General features: G+C 42.5%; 2 protein-coding genes across 5 annotated transcripts in view; both read left to right on the forward strand.

Annotated features, from left to right (window-relative positions):
- Positions 1-461: 461 nt before the first annotated feature.
- The window catches only part of SHOC2 (SHOC2, leucine rich repeat scaffold protein), a 70,768-nt gene continuing 50,900 nt past the window's right edge, over positions 462-20,329 (forward strand). Inside the window, exons 1-2 of the mRNA XM_006022812.3 lie at positions 462-611; positions 17,575-18,513. Coding sequence (XP_006022874.1) covers positions 17,811-18,513 — 703 coding nt within the window. The 5' untranslated portion in view covers positions 462-611; positions 17,575-17,810. The remainder of the gene's footprint in view (positions 612-17,574; positions 18,514-20,329) is intronic.
- On the forward strand, positions 12,983-15,530 carry LOC102370875 (leucine-rich repeat protein SHOC-2-like). 4 transcript variants are annotated; one of them, XM_025203178.1, is made up of 2 exons: positions 12,983-13,917; positions 15,348-15,530. In XM_025203178.1, exons 1-2 carry the CDS (start codon positions 13,215-13,217, stop codon positions 15,353-15,355), a joined length of 711 nt encoding a protein of 236 aa, XP_025058963.1. In that variant the 5' UTR covers positions 12,983-13,214; the 3' UTR covers positions 15,356-15,530. The 4 variants fall into 4 exon arrangements, with proteins under 4 accessions (XP_025058963.1, XP_006022872.1, XP_006022873.1 ...); XM_006022810.2 differs by lacking the exon at positions 15,348-15,530 and adding an exon at positions 14,253-14,741; XM_006022811.2 differs by lacking the exon at positions 15,348-15,530 and adding an exon at positions 14,256-14,740.

A 20,329-nucleotide genomic window follows, 5' to 3' on the forward strand; every position in this document is an offset into this window, starting at 1 on the left:
TGTGTATATATATTATTGCATCAGATGTGTTACGGAAACCAAGGTTGTAAAGTCAGCCACTCAGAACTAAAGAAAGACCTGAATCGATATTGCCTTTGCTACCTAAATTAGGTCCCTTTATGTGATAATGATTATTTGCCATCTTTAATTATACCCTACATATTGTATTTTCCCAAAGGACCCCTGCCTCATTCAGTGCACAGGATGAAAATGTTTACTGAATGGCTACTACTCAGTGTACCTGACCCACTTGGCTGCTGCATACCATCCAAAGTTATTAATTTCTTCATGGACATTTCCATGGTGCTTCCTCTTCCTATATCCCTTCTTCCCCTCCACTTTTCTTCCTTGTTTGAGTCATCTGTTCCTCACCTTTTTGCCATGTTTCTTCCTTTCCATCTCCTCTGTATATTACTGTTGACCAATTTCTATCTTTTCCTCTTACCTAGCCCGTGTGGAAAGGGAGAAAGCCCCCCACAGATGGGAGGAGCAACTGGACGGGAGAGCCTGTTCAGCTCCTTAATCCCTGGACCGGGATGTGCTCAATCACGTTCTGTACTTATGAAACAGGCAGAGACTTTAGTTGCCAAATGGCACAACCCTGACCCCAGGTCAGTTCTTGACCAAATTTCACATCCACATGAAAACGCTGCATTCACTTCTTTGAGAAGCTAAAAGAATTGTTTTAATGTTAGCAAAAGGAAATAATGTTTTCTCAAATCTTATTCTCAAAATTGGATCTTTGAAAAAATGGTTTGAAAAGTGTTCAGCCTAGAACACAAATTTCAGCCTCAAGACTTTGTATAATGAAGTTATGAGTAAATGGGGGTGGAAAAACTTTTCATGGAAGCTGTTGAGCAACCTGATCTATAAGTGTTGCTGCTTGTTCCATCAATAGTGTGCACTGCTTCTTTATATTATCATTTTTATATCTACTTTGCTCTTAGTAAAAAAAATATTTGGAGTTTCTGAAAAAGTTTGTTAGCAGTCTTATTCTGCACCTTTCTTACTGTAGAGCATAGTGAGCCTGTGTTCATGTAGTGCCTTTAATTCAAAATGTTCCCAAAGTAATGTAGAAATTGTTTCTTTTGATTCCTATTTGTAGCCTCAGAATTTCGTGAAGCAGAACCTGTAGTACAGTGATGTTCTGGTGGAAATGTGGCTGCTGTTTAGCAATGCACAGCTATAAAGTGCAAAAGCATAAGGACAGGAAGTGAATAATGCAATATCCGCCTGAAACTTCAAGGAGAATTTAAATAGGCAAAATGTAATTGACCGTAAAATGCACTCAGTAATATGAGATGTCTTACCAAGAAAGCAAGCAGGGTGTTGGGTTTTGCTTCTATCAGACACCTTTGAGGTAACTAGACTGCTCCAACATTTATCCGAACCTAGTTTGCACAAAACGAACTTTTCCAGCAAGGAGAGCTTGCATCTCACCCCAGCTCTCCTGTACAATATGAATTTTCATTTCTGCCTGGGAGAAACTTTAAAATCTTTTCATTCTCCTGTGCCTGAGGAAGGGTGTGCGCGCCCAAAAGCTTGCAAACAAAGAATTTTTTTGCACCTGTCTAGTTGGTCTGATAAAAGATACCACATCTACCACACTGACTGCTTAACTCAGTATTAGTATTTAGGTAGGGGAAAAGAGCTGACCAAGAAAGATGGGCTTTGTTTGGTAAGGTGGTTACAATCCCTGTTTGCTCCAGCCAAATGAGAGCTTTTTTAGTAGTTAAGTTCTCTCACATGATATTGGGGTGCTCATAACGCATTTGCTTAAGGGGAAGAGTATTGTAGATCAGTGTTTCTCAACCAGAGTGCGTGGGGTGCCTTAAGATCCCTTCAAGGGTGATGCGCTGTTGGGTATGTGAACGTGATTCACAAGATAAACCCAGAGGTTTCAAATAGAAATCCATGGTGTTAAAAATGTTTTGACCTATTGTCTTTCTGAGTTCTTTGTAACAGAAGAATTGCTCCATTATTTTTCCGTAGTCAAAAATTAGTGAAAAATGAGAGCTGGCATTTTCAGAGGGCTGCCTCAAGTCTGAGTGGTGCCTTGCATCTAAAAAAGCTTGAGAACTGTTGGTAAAAACCCTGGGGAAGTTGCCCAAGTCTCCTAACTGTACCCACATGCCACCCTAGCTTGTACCAGGTTAGATTGTGAGATCTACGAAAAAGGATGCTATAAGCTCAGCAGCAGTGGAGAAAATGTCTGTTCCAACCGGACGGGTGCTGTGATACTTTTGCTGTGTCTATTGAAACCGTGCAGCTAGTCAAATAAAAAGAGTTAAACAGAACAAAATGAATACATAATACATAAAATAAATAGAAGGTATTGCCCACAAGAATTCTCGGAGACTTTAGCATTTAAGAATGGAGGATAACAAAACAGGATAAAGCCAGAATATTCTGTTCAGGCCTGAAGGACCTGAAAATATTGTGATGCTTGAAAGCTTGCTTTTATCTGTTGCAACTGTGCAATTGGCTCAATAAAAGTGATTGCCCACAACAGTTCTTACCGCTTGCATGTTTTCTGTACCATCCTGGCAACAATACCTCAGCACTGCTAGGTCTTCAATGTAAAACTTATGAAAAGGATCCCATCCTTTTTTTAAAGTTATAATCACAGTATATGCAGACTTCAAATGTTGTTTTTTAAACAATTAAACCAATGAAGTAATCCTGGGAAGACGGATTTTAGTACATTTTAATATTTAATTTCTCAATTTGGGTCTAATGAATACCAAATATGGCTTTTATTCAGTACAAATTAAGCCAATAATGATAGTCATATTTTCTTTATGAAGAATATTAATCTGTTCAAGTTGGTCTTTATTTCATGGAAGCAATTTGGATGTAAAAAATATAAATGCCTCTTAGAAGGAAGTGATTTGAATTAGCCAACTACTATCTAAATACGGAGTTTCTGATTTCTGCCTGCAGCTTGTACTCCCTGCATATTACAGTTAGACTGACTGGAGAAGAAATCTCTTGTAGGTATTCCTGCTTTATTTTAAAACAAAACCGGTATTGAACCACTGCCATTAGCCTTAATCCAAGGTTTTCTTTCTTTTAAGATGAAGATCAAACATCCTAAGTAGTCCTAGTCTTAACAAATGCAACAGTATGCAGATATTGTGCAGTGACAAGCTGCCTTCTGTTAATGTGACATTGATTCTTTAGATAGTTTGCTTGCTGAGATCCATTTTTCTTTTTCAGACTTGACGTAAAAGCACTTCTGAGTTGCATTTTTAATGCGCTTTCCTTAAGAATTCTTCTTTTCTGAGAAAAGGCCATGTGACTTGTAGAGATTTGCTATTTCTGGACAGACAACTCAAGGTACTGAAAGTCATCCAATACTGAACTTTGTAGTTCAGTATTTTGGGTCGTAGCAGAGCAGTAGCTTCTGCAGTCAGATGCATAGGTTTAGAAACCAAAAGAAACATTTTTTGGCAGAAAGATTTGTAATGCCAGTATAAGTGAAAGATGGATGTCTAATGGGCCAGTGGTTTGGAAATGTGATTGGAATAGCACTATGCGTATGTCAAGGGGTAGTATCTGGGGAGAACCAAATATCTTTAGGGTTGCTGATGTATTGTGCGGACCAGGTAGCAAGTCACTTTTCAAAGAAATTAAGTGTATAGTGAAGAACACAAATCATCACTCGCTATCTTGTTTCACACACTTCCCGCCCTCCCCCTCCTTTGCCACCTGGTAACATGACAAATTTTGGAAGTTTATTGGTAGCCATGGTGAAATCTCTCTCAGAGGAAAGGAAGAAACCCTTTTTAATGATGTAACTTTCTTTGAAAATTAGACGGTGAAAAGGCAGATTGTATGGCATTTTTTTGTGTCACGAGAAGTACAGTTTAGGAGACTGTTCACAAAACAGGCATAACACAAGCACTGGCAGTACGGCATTCTTCACACTTATAAATGTGTTTTAGTGTTAGCTGATGCATTATAACCCGGGATCCTGGTTTTCTTCATTTAAAAAGCCCAAAATTCTTTGATTGAAAAACCCCAATTCTGCTTTTTTTCCCCCCTCAATTAAAATGAAATGCCACCTAAATATAGATATCAATATCTATATAGGTATCAGTTGAACACAATGTTCTATTGAAACATTTACAATTTTAAAGCAGTTTGGACACCTACCAGTGCCTCAATCAATCGTTATAATAAAATCAGTTCTAAATACCTTTAAATTTTGGTGTTTGATTTTTGGTTTTTTAAGCATGGAGAATCAGAGCTCCCTCTGCCCCTTCACTCACTCACCAGGATGCAGATCCAGTTGCAGCCTCTCACTCCTAGCCCAGTCCCCCCCCCAGCCCTGTTGGAAGGAGCCCCCAGCTGCCAGGGCTATGGGACCATCCTGCCTACTTCCTGCTCTGTGGGCACCAGCCATAGCCTGCCACTAGCACCCCAGCCCTGGATTCTGCATATGGGATGGAGCAGCTGCTGTGGCCAGAGCAGAGTGCCAAGCCCGGCCTGCTCCTCCCCTTCTCCCACCAGATGGCACAGGTGGAGCAGAGCAGAGCTGAACAGAGACTGTGGGGAGTGGGAGAGGATGCAGCCTCCCACTGCGGGGCTTGGGGCTCCCTGCCCTGCTGCTTTTCCCCTGGGGGCCTCCACAGGCAAGCAGGCGGGACCAGGCACGGGAGTGCAGGGAGGTTTGGTACCGCTGCCACTGGTGCTGGGAGCCCTGTGCCAACTGTGCCACCATGGCGAGGTGTCCCCATTTGCCTGCCACCAGTGGGGACCAGGTGGGCTAGGGGTGCTATGTCATGGTGGTGTGGCTGGAACAGGGTTCCTGGTGCTGGTGGTGGCAGCAGCACCGAGCCTCCCCTGCCAAGTTGTGCCCCCCTGCTGCTGCCAGGCAAGCAGGGGGTGCCTGGTCATGGTGCGGGGCACTGAGCTTCCCTGACCTAGTTCTCCCTCCTGTCTGCTGGCCTGCAGACACCCCCAGAGGGAAGGCAGCAGGGTGGGGAACCCTGCAGTGAGCAGCCTGCATCCACATCTGCGCATGCACAGATCCACACATGCGTGCAAACTGGCTGTATTGCTGGTAACGTGCATGTGCACACGCACATATGTTCACATGGCACCACCTGCATCCCACTCCCCCCAGCCCCAAGCAGTCCCTTGCAGGCTAAAGCTGCCAGCCTATAAGGGGAAACCCACCATTTCCAGCATTTGCCTCCTTTAAGGGAGGAAATTACATTTTTCTTCTTTAAAGGAAGAAATCCATGTTTTTTCATGGCAAACGGAGAGCCCAGATCCCTGATTATAACTAATGCCTACTTTAATTATTCTGCTCTTGGCTTGTGGTTAGACTGCCAGTAGCAGTTTCCATTTTGGTGGTGAATTTTCTTTCTTCCTTTTTTTTTCTCCATGTAGACAGTCAGAACAATACTAAGGCCACCAGACTTCTTCAGTTGTCAAGTCATGGTTTTCAAGTCTCACAGCTGTGAAAGATTATTCTGATTGGCATCACAGATATCCATGGCAACAGTAATATACTGTGCATTCAAAACCTGCTTGCTGAAAAACCACATGTGCAGAGCTGTCTGTCTCCGCGTTAATACAACTGCTTCCATGAGTCAGATGTGAAATGTATGGAACGTGTACTTTTTTTTAGTAAACCAGTGAAATGGTATTTTCCGATTGGAGCATATGTTGGGCATCAGGGGGGTTCTGTTTGTCTGGGATAGGAGAGAAAAGAGGGAAACAACTGCTTGGTAGAAATAACTCCTAGAAAGATGATAACGTCAATTGAAATCATACTATACATGAATATATAGTACGTTTATTATTGTGCCCAGTGATGGACTCGAATCCCATTGTACCACGTGCTTCATGAATGCAGAATGAAACGTGGTGATTTCTGCGCCGAAGCGCTTGCAGTCCAAGCAGCTTCTGAAGTTGTTGCTGAAGGCAGTAGACAGACTTTAGTTTTCGCAGGCATAGCTAACCATAGTTATGTAGGAGACCTAAACAGTATGCGATAGATTTGGACATTTTTGCAGTACAGAAAAATCAGTCGAGGATTAGAAATAGTTTTTATGATTTTAAAGATGTGATTGGTTTAGCCACAATTAATATCATCCTCACAATTTATAACATTATATGGACAGCTGAAAATGGCTGTCAAGCATGTGGTGGTCTCTAAGAACCTGGTTACTGCTTTTTCCCCTTGTTCTGCTGCCCTCCTTGCTGTTTTCTCTCCATCTCCTGTTTTTTGTTAATGGAAAACCAGTTTGCACTTGGTTGTTGTATGGCTTCTGGGATTGGGGAGGGTGGCATCAGTCGGGCACATCAGCAGCATAGATTCCATCTCTTCATTTGCCCTGGAAGGGCAAAACACCCCAAAAGGCACCCCATCCCCAGCCAACGGAGCTGGATATGTGCTGGCTCATGTTGCCACACTGAGTTCAGTGAGGTGGGTAGTTTGAAATTTCCCATAGGATGACTGGTCATTGGCTTGAGTGAAACGAGTTAAGCAGTCTCAGCTCATTGCATCACAACAACGATCAACAGCCAGCAAGAAGAAGCAGGGCTTTCACTTTCCAAAATTGGTTGGCGCATTTCATGAATACCAAACTTGTTAGCTTAAAGCAATGGCTTTTTTTTTTTTTTTTTAAATCATGGCAGTATGATAGCCGGTTACTGTTCTGGGGCCTTTGTACATGCCACACAATTTTCCTTTAAAGCAGCTTAAGTGCCCTTTTGCAGTGCTTTAATGAAGTTGCTGTTTACGTGTTCAGCGGTGTACTCCACTTTAATGGTGTTACTGTTTGCAAGCTTGGCGGCGTATTCCACTTTAAATTACTTTGGTACGGAGCAAGATAAAACCTCCGAGATGTTTTAATTTGGTGAACCTAACAAAGTGCAACAGTGCGCGGGGCGCTGGAAGCCGATGTGCTTGGGACATGGCGGGCCCTGTGCAGCTCAGGGGCTGTGAGACCTGACAGCCGAACAGGCAGGTAAGGATCGGGCCCCCACACTTGTGTTCATGCCACGGACGTTTAGTTCAGTTTAATTCTCCATAAATTGAAGCGGTGTTTTTAAAAACCCACTGTTTCAGTTTAGGGAGAACTAAACCCAATTAAATCCCCGTGGCGTGTACAAACAGCCCTGATGTCTACATCCCTTCTGAATGAGGGTTTGTTTGTAGAAGTGCAGTCACCTGGGGACTGATTCAGCAGTTTGTCCCAGCTGGTGGTGGCTGCAGCAGCAGAAGCCTGGGTGCCACAGCTGTGTATGAAAAGACTGTAGTTCTCATGTCTGAAGCTCAGAAATTATGGAGAGAATGTGCTTTGTTTGCAGTGGACTAGTTGGCTTAAGCTGTTTGGGTTTTCAAATGAAAATAGAGTGGCTGCCTTGCATGTGTGGTGTAGAAGAGGGAAATCATTTGCAGTCATTTTAGCTAACTTTTCCAACACTTTGTTCTTTGCTTCCATATGTGCCTGCGTATGGTGTGGTTGTGTTGTTGGGGGGGGTGGGGCGTGATTTTCCATACGGTTCATTTGTGAAAATTCAAGGGTTCCATGGAGTTTATCGTTTTAAAGGTGTGTAAAGCTGTTTACAATGGTTGGTCTGTTTTCTAGTGTCATGGTATTAAAATGACTAGGTAGCATTTTGAATTTGAAAAGAAAAAAGTATATAAAATACGATTAAAACAGAATTGGCTCCTCAAAGCTTATTTCTCTCTCTTAAGGCCTGGATTTATTGCTCATGTGCTCTGCAGTAATGATGCTATACTTCAGGAGCAATCATGTATTAATTTTGGAGTATTCTGTTCACCTAATTGATTATTGGTTTTAAAATATCTGTTTACCTTACCCAAAAACACAGTATTATGATCCTGTAACTTGGGCTGCAGAAGTGGAACTGAAAAGTGACTCTTCTTAAAAATATATCCTTTTAGTAGTCTTTCATTAGCAAAGTCTGCTGTTGGTCAGTCCAACTAGTGTGCGAGAGGGAGAGAAGGGGTCTTTTACTTCTAGTGTTTTCAATAGTTAGCACTGTTTTTTCTTGTTTCTTAGTTCTCTCCATCCGAGAGGAGATGGTAATCTTTATCCAAGTTGAGTTTAAAAAAAAAAAAAAAAATAGCCGGAGGGCAGTGGCACTCCCAGAGCTCTGGGAACATGGGCAGAGGCAGCTGTTGCCCTTGGCCCCCTGCGCTTAGCTGGCCCAGGCAGGACCCTGCTGCTGCCCCGCTGGAGCTTCAAATGCCCATTCTCCCCCTCTGGGCTTTGGGTAGGGGTTTAAGTACCCTGCTGTCTCCCTCCAGCTTGCTTCCTGTCACCTGTGAATGTGCAGCTAATTGTCATTAGGCTGCTCTGCTTTCCTCCTTAACCGCTCCTCCGCTTTCTCTGCTGCCAGTAACAGGTACGGGTTCCCTGTTACAGTCCCCTATCTGGAAATTTCTATTATTACTGATGGAAAAATATTTCCCTTGGTTTGTGAGTATGAGGTGAAGTTGACATTTATCAATGTTTAGCAATAAAAACTGAATCCTGCCAAGCCTAGCCATGATTCAGAGGATCGCTGGTAGCCTACTACCACACAGACTATATGGCAGCTATTACATACTATATAAATGTTGCAGGTTGTATTCAGCAGTAGTAAAATAACCATTTTTAATACAGTTTTTCAAGGGCCTGTATTCTCAGTATTCGTGCCGATTGAATAAAATATTGTTCTTCTTATTTCAGTCACCCATAAGTCTCTGCCCCTCTTTTTAGGCTCAGAAATCAAACTGGAAAAAAATGAATCGGATTCCATTCTGCTGACTTCCCCATGGTTCATCCACTGGGCTAGTGCTTTTGCATCACTATGCAAATCCCTGCCACTTGAGCTGAGGAAGTAATTGAGAGCCGTAGAGGTTGCCATTTGTTTTGAGTCAGAGGTGAAGCAAGGTAATAAACCTAAACACACCCGTACCAGAGGGATTTGCAGATACTTGCTGACAGCACGGGAATGGAAAAAATGGAAATCTTTTGGGTTCCCTTCCAGGCCCTCTGTCACTCTGAAGTTGGTTCATGCATAATTAGGGACCTACTCAAATCGCGATGGCGTGCATTTTGCAGAATTGGGTAATCTGCAGGAAAACCCCCCCAAAACCCACCTTTTTTAAAAATGCTGGCTCCCCAGTGGGAGCCAGCAGTCCTGGCCGCACAGCCTGGCACGGAGAGGGCTGCCAGCACAAAGGCAAGCAGGCAAGATGGCTGCCGCCCCTGCCTCTTGTCACTGATTGGGTGAGAGGGCTGCCTGTTGTACAGCCTTGCCCCCCTCCACCAATGGACATGATGGACAGTGCTCTTCCCCAATCGGGTGGGGAATGGGGCCACTGAGGCCCCTTGGCCAATCAGAGGTGTGTGGTAGGGGGAGCACCAAGGTAAGTGTGTAAAAATAGTGGTCAACTTCCTGATTTGCTTGCAGAATTGAGTGCCTCCTTTAGTTGGGTAGACCCCTGAGGCATAATCTAGTCGGGAGTAGGAGCGGGGAGAGGATGGACAATTCTCAATGAGGACAGAATCGTTTGGAGATTTTCATTTGCTAAAATTCGAGCAGTTTCCTCTGAGCATGTGCAGATTGCAGTTTTTCAAAGGCGTGTAACTTGGTTGTACAGGGGTGGTAAGAGATGCATCCTTGGCACAAGAGGCCTCTCCCCTTGCCAAGTGTGTCAAGTCCCTGGTCTAAAGCATAGGTGCACTAGAGCAGCGTTTCTCAATTAGTGGGACACGAAGGCCATCTAGGGGGGACGCGGAGAAGTGGTGGGCTCGCCTCCGGCACTTCCAGGTTCGCTGCTGGCACTTGTGCTGCCGTGTGCTGCTGGCACTTTCAGATTTGCTCGTCAGCCAGCTGCTGGGGGACTCTTTCCCCCCAGCCTCCGGCCCAGCTCATTGATTATTTTGGTGGGACCAGGGTTTCTGGGACCAACCGTTGGTGGGGCATAAGGTGGAAAAGGTTGAAAATCGCTGCACTAGAGCAGTACAGAAGAAAGGTTGCCTGATTTTAGCACAGTCAGAACAGCATTTTTCTCTTATTTGGATTTAACCGAACAGTTTAGCTGAAATCTTTCCAGAAAAAATTCAGCTCACCATATATAATTTCAGCTGGATTGTTTGAAGTTTGGCTGTTACAAGTTATTGCAGATGGGGTCCTTAATTCTGGGAAGTGTAGCAGAGTTTCAGCAGGTGACACTATATCTGTCTTTTCCTAACCTCTGACCCTAAATTGCATGCTGGTAGAACTGTGAACACGTAAGAAGAAACTACATTGCCTTCATAATAATCTGGTTTGGAGAATCTGGCTGTAGCCTCTTGTTCTTATCTTTATATATCATCGTTTCCAGACTTGCGTGTGTTTATAGTGTCTGATCTGGTTTGGAAAGCTTGCTCTTCGGGTAGAACATCTCCTCCGTTGCTTCCTCTCCCACCACTTGTTCTTGGTGTGTCCAGGAAGTAGTTGTGGCAGCTGTTTCTTGGAACAGGAGAAATGTTTAATCCAGAGAGGCAAGGTCTGAGAAGGTCTGCTGTACATCCAGCAGAACCTGCAGTCTCAATTTATGAAGTCCTTGAGAAAGTGAGGAAGGTGAGGTAAATGTGTGGGTGCGTTTTATCTTTTTTTATCTTAAATCTTCTCTTGTTTTGTACTAATTGCGCACGGTGTGGATAAGTGTAACAATTTCAATGTATGGATTGTACTATAAATCTTCAATTTCTGAGTATTTTGCGTGGCTCTGACCCCATGGGTGGGGTGGGGGCATGGGTCAGCCCTGGCTCTGGCCCCACAGAGGGAAAGGGGTCATGCCTCGGCTCTGGCCATGTGAGGTAGAAGGGGATACGGCCCGGCCTTGGCTTGGCCACATGCGGGGAGGGAAGGTGGCCCGGCCCTGGCTCGGGGGCGGGGCTTTGGAGCTTGGCACCATGGAAGAGTTGGCAGTATTTAATTGCCACTGCTCCTGTGCCACTGAATTTCCCAACTGGTGGGGAGCTCTGCCATGGCTTGGTGGGCTGGTCGAAGACTGAGCACCCCTACTCTGAACAGTTTAAAAGATGCGTCTTAAATATACAATAGAAAAGTGGGGTAGTTTGGCATTAAAATAGTATCAGGGACTTGTTAAAAGACTGTTGGAGGTGGTTACCAGTGTTTGTGTTAAGAGTTGATTCTTCTATTCATTTCTTTAAAAAACCCCAAAATCAAACAAAACACCTGCAAAAGGATTAAAAGAAAACAAGGTCAAGTAAGTGTTAAGTCATTTAATGGTGTCATATGAGATACTGTATACAGACAGAATTGGATGAAGCCAAGTATTACATTAACACCCTTTATCCGAGTTCTCCAAGGCATTGTAAACTCCAGTTTCAGAGATTACCCAAGAACATCTTGCATACACACACACATTTGCGATGCTGTTGCAGTAACAAGTTACAGCACAGGCCTGGAAGTTGTCTTGTGAGTTTTATTCACAGCTCTGATATTAGATATCACGATCTGCAGAATAGTAGGGAAATATTTGCCTTCTAACCAGTATGTAATTTTAGGTTTGGCCATCTAATCTCTGATCCTATTTTAATATGAATGACTGTTTCTTGGCTTAAAAAATAGTGTACGTGCACAAGAGAGCTATGCATAAATATGCAAATATGCATTTTAAAATATAGGTGGATGAGCCTGCCTGTAAGATTTCGATGTGTTCAGTTCTCATTGAGTAACTTAAGTATATATCATTTTTTTTTCTGTCCTTGTAACATATTAATAGAGAACATCAAACACCAGAAAGGGGATGTAGTTCCTAAGGTGGTGGTGGTGAGAAGATTGCAAACAGCTTTTGTGGCTGAGACCAACTAGGCCCTTTTGTTAAAAACTAAGAAACTCCCCATCATCAACAAATAATACAAAACAACAGAATGTTGCTTTTGTTGGCAAAAAGACTGATTGACATGGAAGGATAAAAATGCTGTTCCCTTCAATTGACCATTTATTTTTGAAAGACTGCTTTAGAATTGGTTAGGATTTTTCAATTACTGAATATTTCTTGGAATCATTTACTTTAATTCACAGACTTGGATAAAACTGAAACTGGACCCGGAACGTGGACACTGTTGTAGAGAATATAGGGAGATCTAATCCAGAAGCCAGTTATCAAATGGTTTATAGAAAAATGGAAGATACTCTGAATGGGTAGCTGCAGAATCACCTACCCCCCTGCAGAATAACCTGCCTTTTGGACTGGTTTTCCTTATTACCTTGGTTGCAGGTTTGCTTGTCTTTTAGGCATCGAGTTACGTCCTTTTAGATATTGTGGGTTGGGGGTGGGGTGGGGAGGAGGGGTGTTGCATGCTTATTTCAAGCCTACAACTCCTTTTGTTTGCATTGCAAAAAATACCAACCTTGTCATAGGTTGCAAGGTCCTATCTTATGTAGGAGTGCAGTAGATGGTTGTGACTCAAAATAGGCCGGAAGAGATCGCTTGGTAAGAAATGTTCATAAGTCTGCCATATTATCTGGCACTGGAGATTTGAACTGAGGACTTCCAGAGTTGGACGTGGGAGAGCCAGTCCTTCATGCTAGAAGTGGACTTTATGCTCTGTGCTTTATGATCTAACATTGGACTTTATGCTCTATGGACTGAGTTTAGAGAGAGGCACTTTGTGGTTGTGCACTAGCATATAATAGCAAGATGTGGCAACTTGTGCCTTGTAATGAAGGCAGTATTGTATTTAAGATGCTTAACTTATTCGTGCTTTATTCATAAAGGTTAGAATAGTTTATCTGCTGTCAAGTAGGTATTCCAGAACAACGTTGTTTATTTGAATGTTAGGATTTGATTCTTGCGGGCAGTCATGAGAGGGGTGGTTACTGATTTGATGCTGCAACCCTATGTTAGCTATTGACACGCTTAATATTTTAAGAATAAGTAATGCTCACATTAACATTTACTTCTTTTTTTCTCCTGTGTTGCAGAAATTCTAGTAAGGAGCATTTGACCATCTATTTTCCAACTGTTGACCCTTCCAATATCAGGATTAGAAAAGAGTGCCTTCAGAATCAATATGTAGCAAAAGGGTATTGTGCCACTGAAGCTCCTCCCTCAATCCAATTGTTTGTATTTTAAGGATCCTTGTAGCTTCAGCAGCAAATTGTTTTTGTCACATTAAAAAAGTGGATTTCATGTGGTGCTTGCAAAACATTGAATCGCCATGAGTAGTAATCTAGGAAAAGAAAAAGACTGTAAAGAGAAGGATCCAAAAGTCCCGTCTGCAAAAGAGAGAGAGAAGGAGGCCAAGGCGTCTGGAGGACTTGGGAAAGAGAGTAAAGAAAAGGAGCCTAAGACCAAAGGGAAAGATGCCAAAGATGGAAAAAAGGACTCCAGTAGTGCGCAGCCTGGGGTGGCTTTTTCAGTGGACAACACGATAAAACGACCTAATCCAGCCCCAGGCGCTCGCAAAAAATCCAGCAATGCTGAGTTGATCAAAGAGCTAAATAAATGCCGGGAAGAGAATGCGATTCGCTTGGACTTAGCCAAGAGGTCTATACACATGCTTCCATCGTCTATCAAAGAGTTGACACAGCTAACGGAACTTTATTTATACGGTAACAAACTGCAGTCCTTACCGGCCGAGGTGGGCTGTCTCGTGAATCTGGTGACACTGGCACTGAGTGAGAACTCGCTTACCAGTTTGCCTGACTCTCTTGATAACTTGAAGAAATTGGCCATGCTTGACTTGCGGCATAACAAACTTAGAGAAATTCCTTCGGTGGTGTACAGGCTATGTTCTCTCGCCACTCTTTATCTACGCTTTAATCGTGTAACTACTGTGGAAAAGGATATCAAAAACTTGTCAAGACTCACCACGCTTAGCATACGAGAGAACAAAATTAAGCAACTACCTGCTGAAATCGGTAAGCACTTACACTGTTCAGAAGCTTCTGGTGAATCTGTAAGTTAACACTAATTGAAACAAGCGTGTGTATGCAAGATTGACCTATGAAATGCCTCCCTCCAGTTCAAACTTGCGATGTTGTGTGGTAGGTGATTTAGCTCTCGCCTGCATTATTGCAATACTTGATTACATTGGATATAACCCATTTAATGTATGCATCTCAATTCAGAAAGATCTTTCCTCTGGTTCATAGTCTCGCAGCTAGAGTGGCAGGGGAAGGGTTGTACCCTGTTGTGCCTTGCTCTTTGGCATAAAGAGCCCTGTCTTATCATCCTGTTATGTCATCTATCTCAGCAGTTCTCAACCTTTTGCACCTTGTGTCCCACCTACGTAAGGTCAAAAAATTCTGGTCCCACCGGTCGACGAGCGCAGGGGGAGGTCCCCCAGCAGCCGATTGAAGTGTGCAAAAGCAGAAATCCTGCTGTGGTATTTCCTGTTTCGCTGCCGCGACCCAAGCCCCACCTAGAGGACCTTCGCGTCCCACCAGTTGAGAAACCCTGATCTATCTGATGTAGCAGAAAAGATTCTAGGTCACATTTTATGTTAAGTTTCCATTTTTTAGTGGGGTATAAATGTTTAGATAGTATAACCACGTTATGGTCTTGGGTAATGTGTTACGGGGCATTGTAAGCGTGTGCATGTCAGTAGAAAGTATTATGGTGGTTATGTGCCATAATTATAAGCAAGCTGGATGCTGTAATAATATGAAATAACTGATATATTAACATTTTTTTTTCTTTGAAAAGAGGTATATTGGTTGTAAATAAACCTTATGAAAGTTTGAAAGAAGACAAACTATCAGTACTGAAGTAGTTTGATCATTTCAAGTGGTGATTTATGTACAGGGATACTGTAACTCCCAGGTTGTCTGATCCAGAAAAGCATTTTTGCTCGGGAAATGATTTTCAAGCAGGTTCTTAATGGGATCTACACATGTATGTCAACTATTTTAAAAATGGGCACTAATTAATATATTTTAAAAAAATGGAATCTCAAAGAAGATGGAAATCTTTCAAGGTTGTTTTTTGTCATTTAGGCATAGATTTCATATATTTCATAGACATTAGGGCTGGAAGGGACCCCGGAGCATCATAGAGTCCAGCCCTCTCCCCCAGGGGCAGGAAGTCAGCTGGGGTCATAGGATCCCAGCAAGATAACGTAGATTTTCAAAAGTATTTTAGCCTTGCCTCACTGATGCTAGTCTTTCCTGAGTCCCATTTTCGAAAAGGACCTTTCTGTTAATATTCTCCTAGGCTGCGTAGGGGGTGTAGAAATTGGTTTAGGGGGTCCCCTCAGGAACTTGTGTAAAGTTGGGGAAGACCAGTGGTTTAAATCCTTAAATGACCTCTGTCAGATCATGCATTTTGTCATTTTGCCCTTGCAATCCAGCATACTAGATTGCACACCTCCATAGCAGCAGTACCCACTACACACTTCCCAGCCTGAAGCTGCTGATCATTTGACTGGCAGCGTCCAGTGCAAACAAATCGGATCCACAGAATAACTTGGGCATGTACAAATGTTATAGGACTGCCGATGGCCGGTTTCAGTTTCTAGCTCTCTGCAGGTGCTACTGGAAAAATCTTTAAGGTAAACACTAATATATTAGTATGTAAATAATGTATGAATTTTGTGTTATGCTATGCCAAAGCCGGCAGCATGGACCTACTGTATTTTGCGTAGAAGACACGGAGTATTTAAATTGTCTTTAGTTAGCAGGCATTGTGGTTTAAAAACTCGGCGCTTATGTAACATGCTGTGCTGCTGGCTTGTCCACAGGGAAAGAGTGCCAACTACAGCTGTCAGAAGAGTTGATTCTTCTATTCATTTCTTTAAAAAACCCCAAAATCAAACAAAACACCTGCAAAAGGATTAAAAGAAAACAAGGTCAAGTAAGTGTTAAGTCATTTAATGGTGTCATATGAGATACTGTATACAGACAGAATTGGATGAAGCCAAGTATTACATTAACACCCTTTATCCGAGTTCTCCAAGGCATTGTAAACTCCAGTTTCAGAGATTACCCAAGAACATCTTGCATACACACACACATTTGCGATGCTGTTGCAGTAACAAGTTACAGCACAGGCCTGGAAGTTGTCTTGTGAGTTTTATTCACAGCTCTGATATTAGATATCACGATCTGCAGAATAGTAGGGAAATATTTGCCTTCTAACCAGTATGTAATTTTAGGTTTGGCCATCTAATCTCTGATCCTATTTTAATATGAATGACTGTTTCTTGGCTTAAAAAATAGTGTACGTGCACAAGAGAGCTATGCATAAATATGCAAATATGCATTTTAAAATATAGGTGGATGAGCCTGCCTGTAAGATTTCGATGTGTTCAGTTCTCATTGAGTAACTTAAGTATATATCATTTTTTTTTCTGTCCTTGTAACATATTAATAGAGAACATCAAACACCAGAAAGGGGATGTAGTTCCTAAGGTGGTGGTGGTGAGAAGATTGCAAACAGCTTTTGTGGCTGAGACCAACTAGGCCCTTTTGTTAAAAACTAAGAAACTCCCCATCATCAACAAATAATACAAAACAACAGAATGTTGCTTTTGTTGGCAAAAAGACTGATTGACATGGAAGGATAAAAATGCTGTTCCCTTCAATTGACCATTTATTTTTGAAAGACTGCTTTAGAATTGGTTAGGATTTTTCAATTACTGAATATTTCTTGGAATCATTTACTTTAATTCACAGACTTGGATAAAACTGAAACTGGACCCGGAACGTGGACACTGTTGTAGAGAATATAGGGAGATCTAATCCAGAAGCCAGTTATCAAATGGTTTATAGAAAAATGGAAGATACTCTGAATGGGTAGCTGCAGAATCACCTACCCCCCTGCAGAATAACCTGCCTTTTGGACTGGTTTTCCTTATTACCTTGGTTGCAGGTTTGCTTGTCTTTTAGGCATCGAGTTACGTCCTTTTAGATATTGTGGGTTGGGGGTGGGGTGGGGAGGAGGGGTGTTGCATGCTTATTTCAAGCCTACAACTCCTTTTGTTTGCATTGCAAAAAATACCAACCTTGTCATAGGTTGCAAGGTCCTATCTTATGTAGGAGTGCAGTAGATGGTTGTGACTCAAAATAGGCCGGAAGAGATCGCTTGGTAAGAAATGTTCATAAGTCTGCCATATTATCTGGCACTGGAGATTTGAACTGAGGACTTCCAGAGTTGGACGTGGGAGAGCCAGTCCTTCATGCTAGAAGTGGACTTTATGCTCTGTGCTTTATGATCTAACATTGGACTTTATGCTCTATGGACTGAGTTTAGAGAGAGGCACTTTGTGGTTGTGCACTAGCATATAATAGCAAGATGTGGCAACTTGTGCCTTGTAATGAAGGCAGTATTGTATTTAAGATGCTTAACTTATTCGTGCTTTATTCATAAAGGTTAGAATAGTTTATCTGCTGTCAAGTAGGTATTCCAGAACAACGTTGTTTATTTGAATGTTAGGATTTGATTCTTGCGGGCAGTCATGAGAGGGGTGGTTACTGATTTGATGCTGCAACCCTATGTTAGCTATTGACACGCTTAATATTTTAAGAATAAGTAATGCTCACATTAACATTTACTTCTTTTTTTCTCCTGTGTTGCAGAAATTCTAGTAAGGAGCATTTGACCATCTAATCTCCAACTGTTGAACCTTCCAATATCAGGATTAGAAAAGAGTGCCTTCAGAATCAATATGTAGCAAAAGGGTATTGTGCCACTGAAGCTCCTCCCTCAATCCAATTGTTTGTATTTTAAGGATCCTTGTAGCTTCAGCAGCAAATTGTTTTTGTCACATTAAAAAAGTGGATTTCATGTGGTGCTTGCAAAACATTGAATCGCCATGAGTAGTAATCTAGGAAAAGAAAAAGACTGTAAAGAGAAGGATCCAAAAGTCCCGTCTGCAAAAGAGAGAGAGAAGGAGGCCAAGGCGTCTGGAGGACTTGGGAAAGAGAGTAAAGAAAAGGAGCCTAAGACCAAAGGGAAAGATGCCAAAGATGGAAAAAAGGACTCCAGTAGTGCGCAGCCTGGGGTGGCTTTTTCAGTGGACAACACGATAAAACGACCTAATCCAGCCCCAGGCGCTCGCAAAAAATCCAGCAATGCTGAGTTGATCAAAGAGCTAAATAAATGCCGGGAAGAGAATGCGATTCGCTTGGACTTAGCCAAGAGGTCTATACACATGCTTCCATCGTCTATCAAAGAGTTGACACAGCTAACGGAACTTTATTTATACGGTAACAAACTGCAGTCCTTACCGGCCGAGGTGGGCTGTCTCGTGAATCTGGTGACACTGGCACTGAGTGAGAACTCGCTTACCAGTTTGCCTGACTCTCTTGATAACTTGAAGAAATTGGCCATGCTTGACTTGCGGCATAACAAACTTAGAGAAATTCCTTCGGTGGTGTACAGGCTATGTTCTCTCGCCACTCTTTATCTACGCTTTAATCGTGTAACTACTGTGGAAAAGGATATCAAAAACTTGTCAAGACTCACCACGCTTAGCATACGAGAGAACAAAATTAAGCAACTACCTGCTGAAATCGGTAAGCACTTACACTGTTCAGAAGCTTCTGGTGAATCTGTAAGTTAACACTAATTGAAACAAGCGTGTGTATGCAAGATTGACCTATGAAATGCCTCCCTCCAGTTCAAACTTGCGATGTTGTGTGGTAGGTGATTTAGCTCTCGCCTGCATTATTGCAATACTTGATTACATTGGATATAACCCATTTAATGTATGCATCTCAATTCAGAAAGATCTTTCCTCTGGTTCATAGTCTCGCAGCTAGAGTGGCAGGGGAAGGGTTGTACCCTGTTGTGCCTTGCTCTTTGGCATAAAGAGCCCTGTCTTATCATCCTGTTATGTCATCTATCTCAGCAGTTCTCAACCTTTTGCACCTTGTGTCCCACCTACGTAAGGTCAAAAAATTCTGGTCCCACCGGTCGACGAGCGCAGGGGGAGGTCCCCCAGCAGCCGATTGAAGTGTGCAAAAGCAGAAATCCTGCTGTGGTATTTCCTGTTTCGCTGCCGCGACCCAAGCCCCACCTAGAGGACCTTCGCGTCCCACCAGTTGAGAAACCCTGATCTATCTGATGTAGCAGAAAAGATTCTAGGTCACATTTTATGTTAAGTTTCCATTTTTTAGTGGGGTATAAATGTTTAGATAGTATAACCACGTTATGGTCTTGGGTAATGTGTTACGGGGCATTGTAAGCGTGTGCATGTCAGTAGAAAGTATTATGGTGGTTATGTGCCATAATTATAAGCAAGCTGGATGCTGTAATAATATGAAATAACTGATATATTAACATTTTTTTTTCTTTGAAAAGAGGTATATTGGTTGTAAATAAACCTTATGAAAGTTTGAAAGAAGACAAACTATCAGTACTGAAGTAGTTTGATCATTTCAAGTGGTGATTTATGTACAGGGATACTGTAACTCCCAGGTTGTCTGATCCAGAAAAGCATTTTTGCTCGGGAAATGATTTTCAAGCAGGTTCTTAATGGGATCTACACATGTATGTCAACTATTTTAAAAATGGGCACTAATTAATATATTTTAAAAAAATGGAATCTCAAAGAAGATGGAAATCTTTCAAGGTTGTTTTTTGTCATTTAGGCATAGATTTCATATATTTCATAGACATTAGGGCTGGAAGGGACCCCGGAGCATCATAGAGTCCAGCCCTCTCCCCCAGGGGCAGGAAGTCAGCTGGGGTCATAGGATCCCAGCAAGATAACGTAGATTTTCAAAAGTATTTTAGCCTTGCCTCACTGATGCTAGTCTTTCCTGAGTCCCATTTTCGAAAAGGACCTTTCTGTTAATATTCTCCTAGGCTGCGTAGGGGGTGTAGAAATTGGTTTAGGGGGTCCCCTCAGGAACTTGTGTAAAGTTGGGGAAGACCAGTGGTTTAAATCCTTAAATGACCTCTGTCAGATCATGCATTTTGTCATTTTGCCCTTGCAATCCAGCATACTAGATTGCACACCTCCATAGCAGCAGTACCCACTACACACTTCCCAGCCTGAAGCTGCTGATCATTTGACTGGCAGCGTCCAGTGCAAACAAATCGGATCCACAGAATAACTTGGGCATGTACAAATGTTATAGGACTGCCGATGGCCGGTTTCAGTTTCTAGCTCTCTGCAGGTGCTACTGGAAAAATCTTTAAGGTAAACACTAATATATTAGTATGTAAATAATGTATGAATTTTGTGTTATGCTATGCCAAAGCCGGCAGCATGGACCTACTGTATTTTGCGTAGAAGACACGGAGTATTTAAATTGTCTTTAGTTAGCAGGCATTGTGGTTTAAAAACTCGGCGCTTATGTAACATGCTGTGCTGCTGGCTTTTCC

The sequence above is a fragment of the Alligator sinensis genome, unplaced genomic scaffold (genome assembly GCF_000455745.1).
Source record: "Alligator sinensis unplaced genomic scaffold, ASM45574v1 scaffold559_2, whole genome shotgun sequence".
Lineage (NCBI taxonomy): Eukaryota > Metazoa > Chordata > Crocodylia > Alligatoridae > Alligator > Alligator sinensis.

What these genes read in the sequence shown, in the direction of transcription:
- LOC102370875 (XM_025203177.1), top strand. Translation starts at nt 13,215, where the DNA reads ATGAGTAGTAATCTAGGAAAAGAAAAAGACTGTAAAGAGAAGGATCCA. An exon ending in GCAACTACCTGCTGAAATCG is followed by an intron (nt 13,918 to 14,293) that starts GTAAGCACTTAC and finishes CACCTACGTAAG; the next exon opens with GTCAAAAAATTCTGGTCCCA.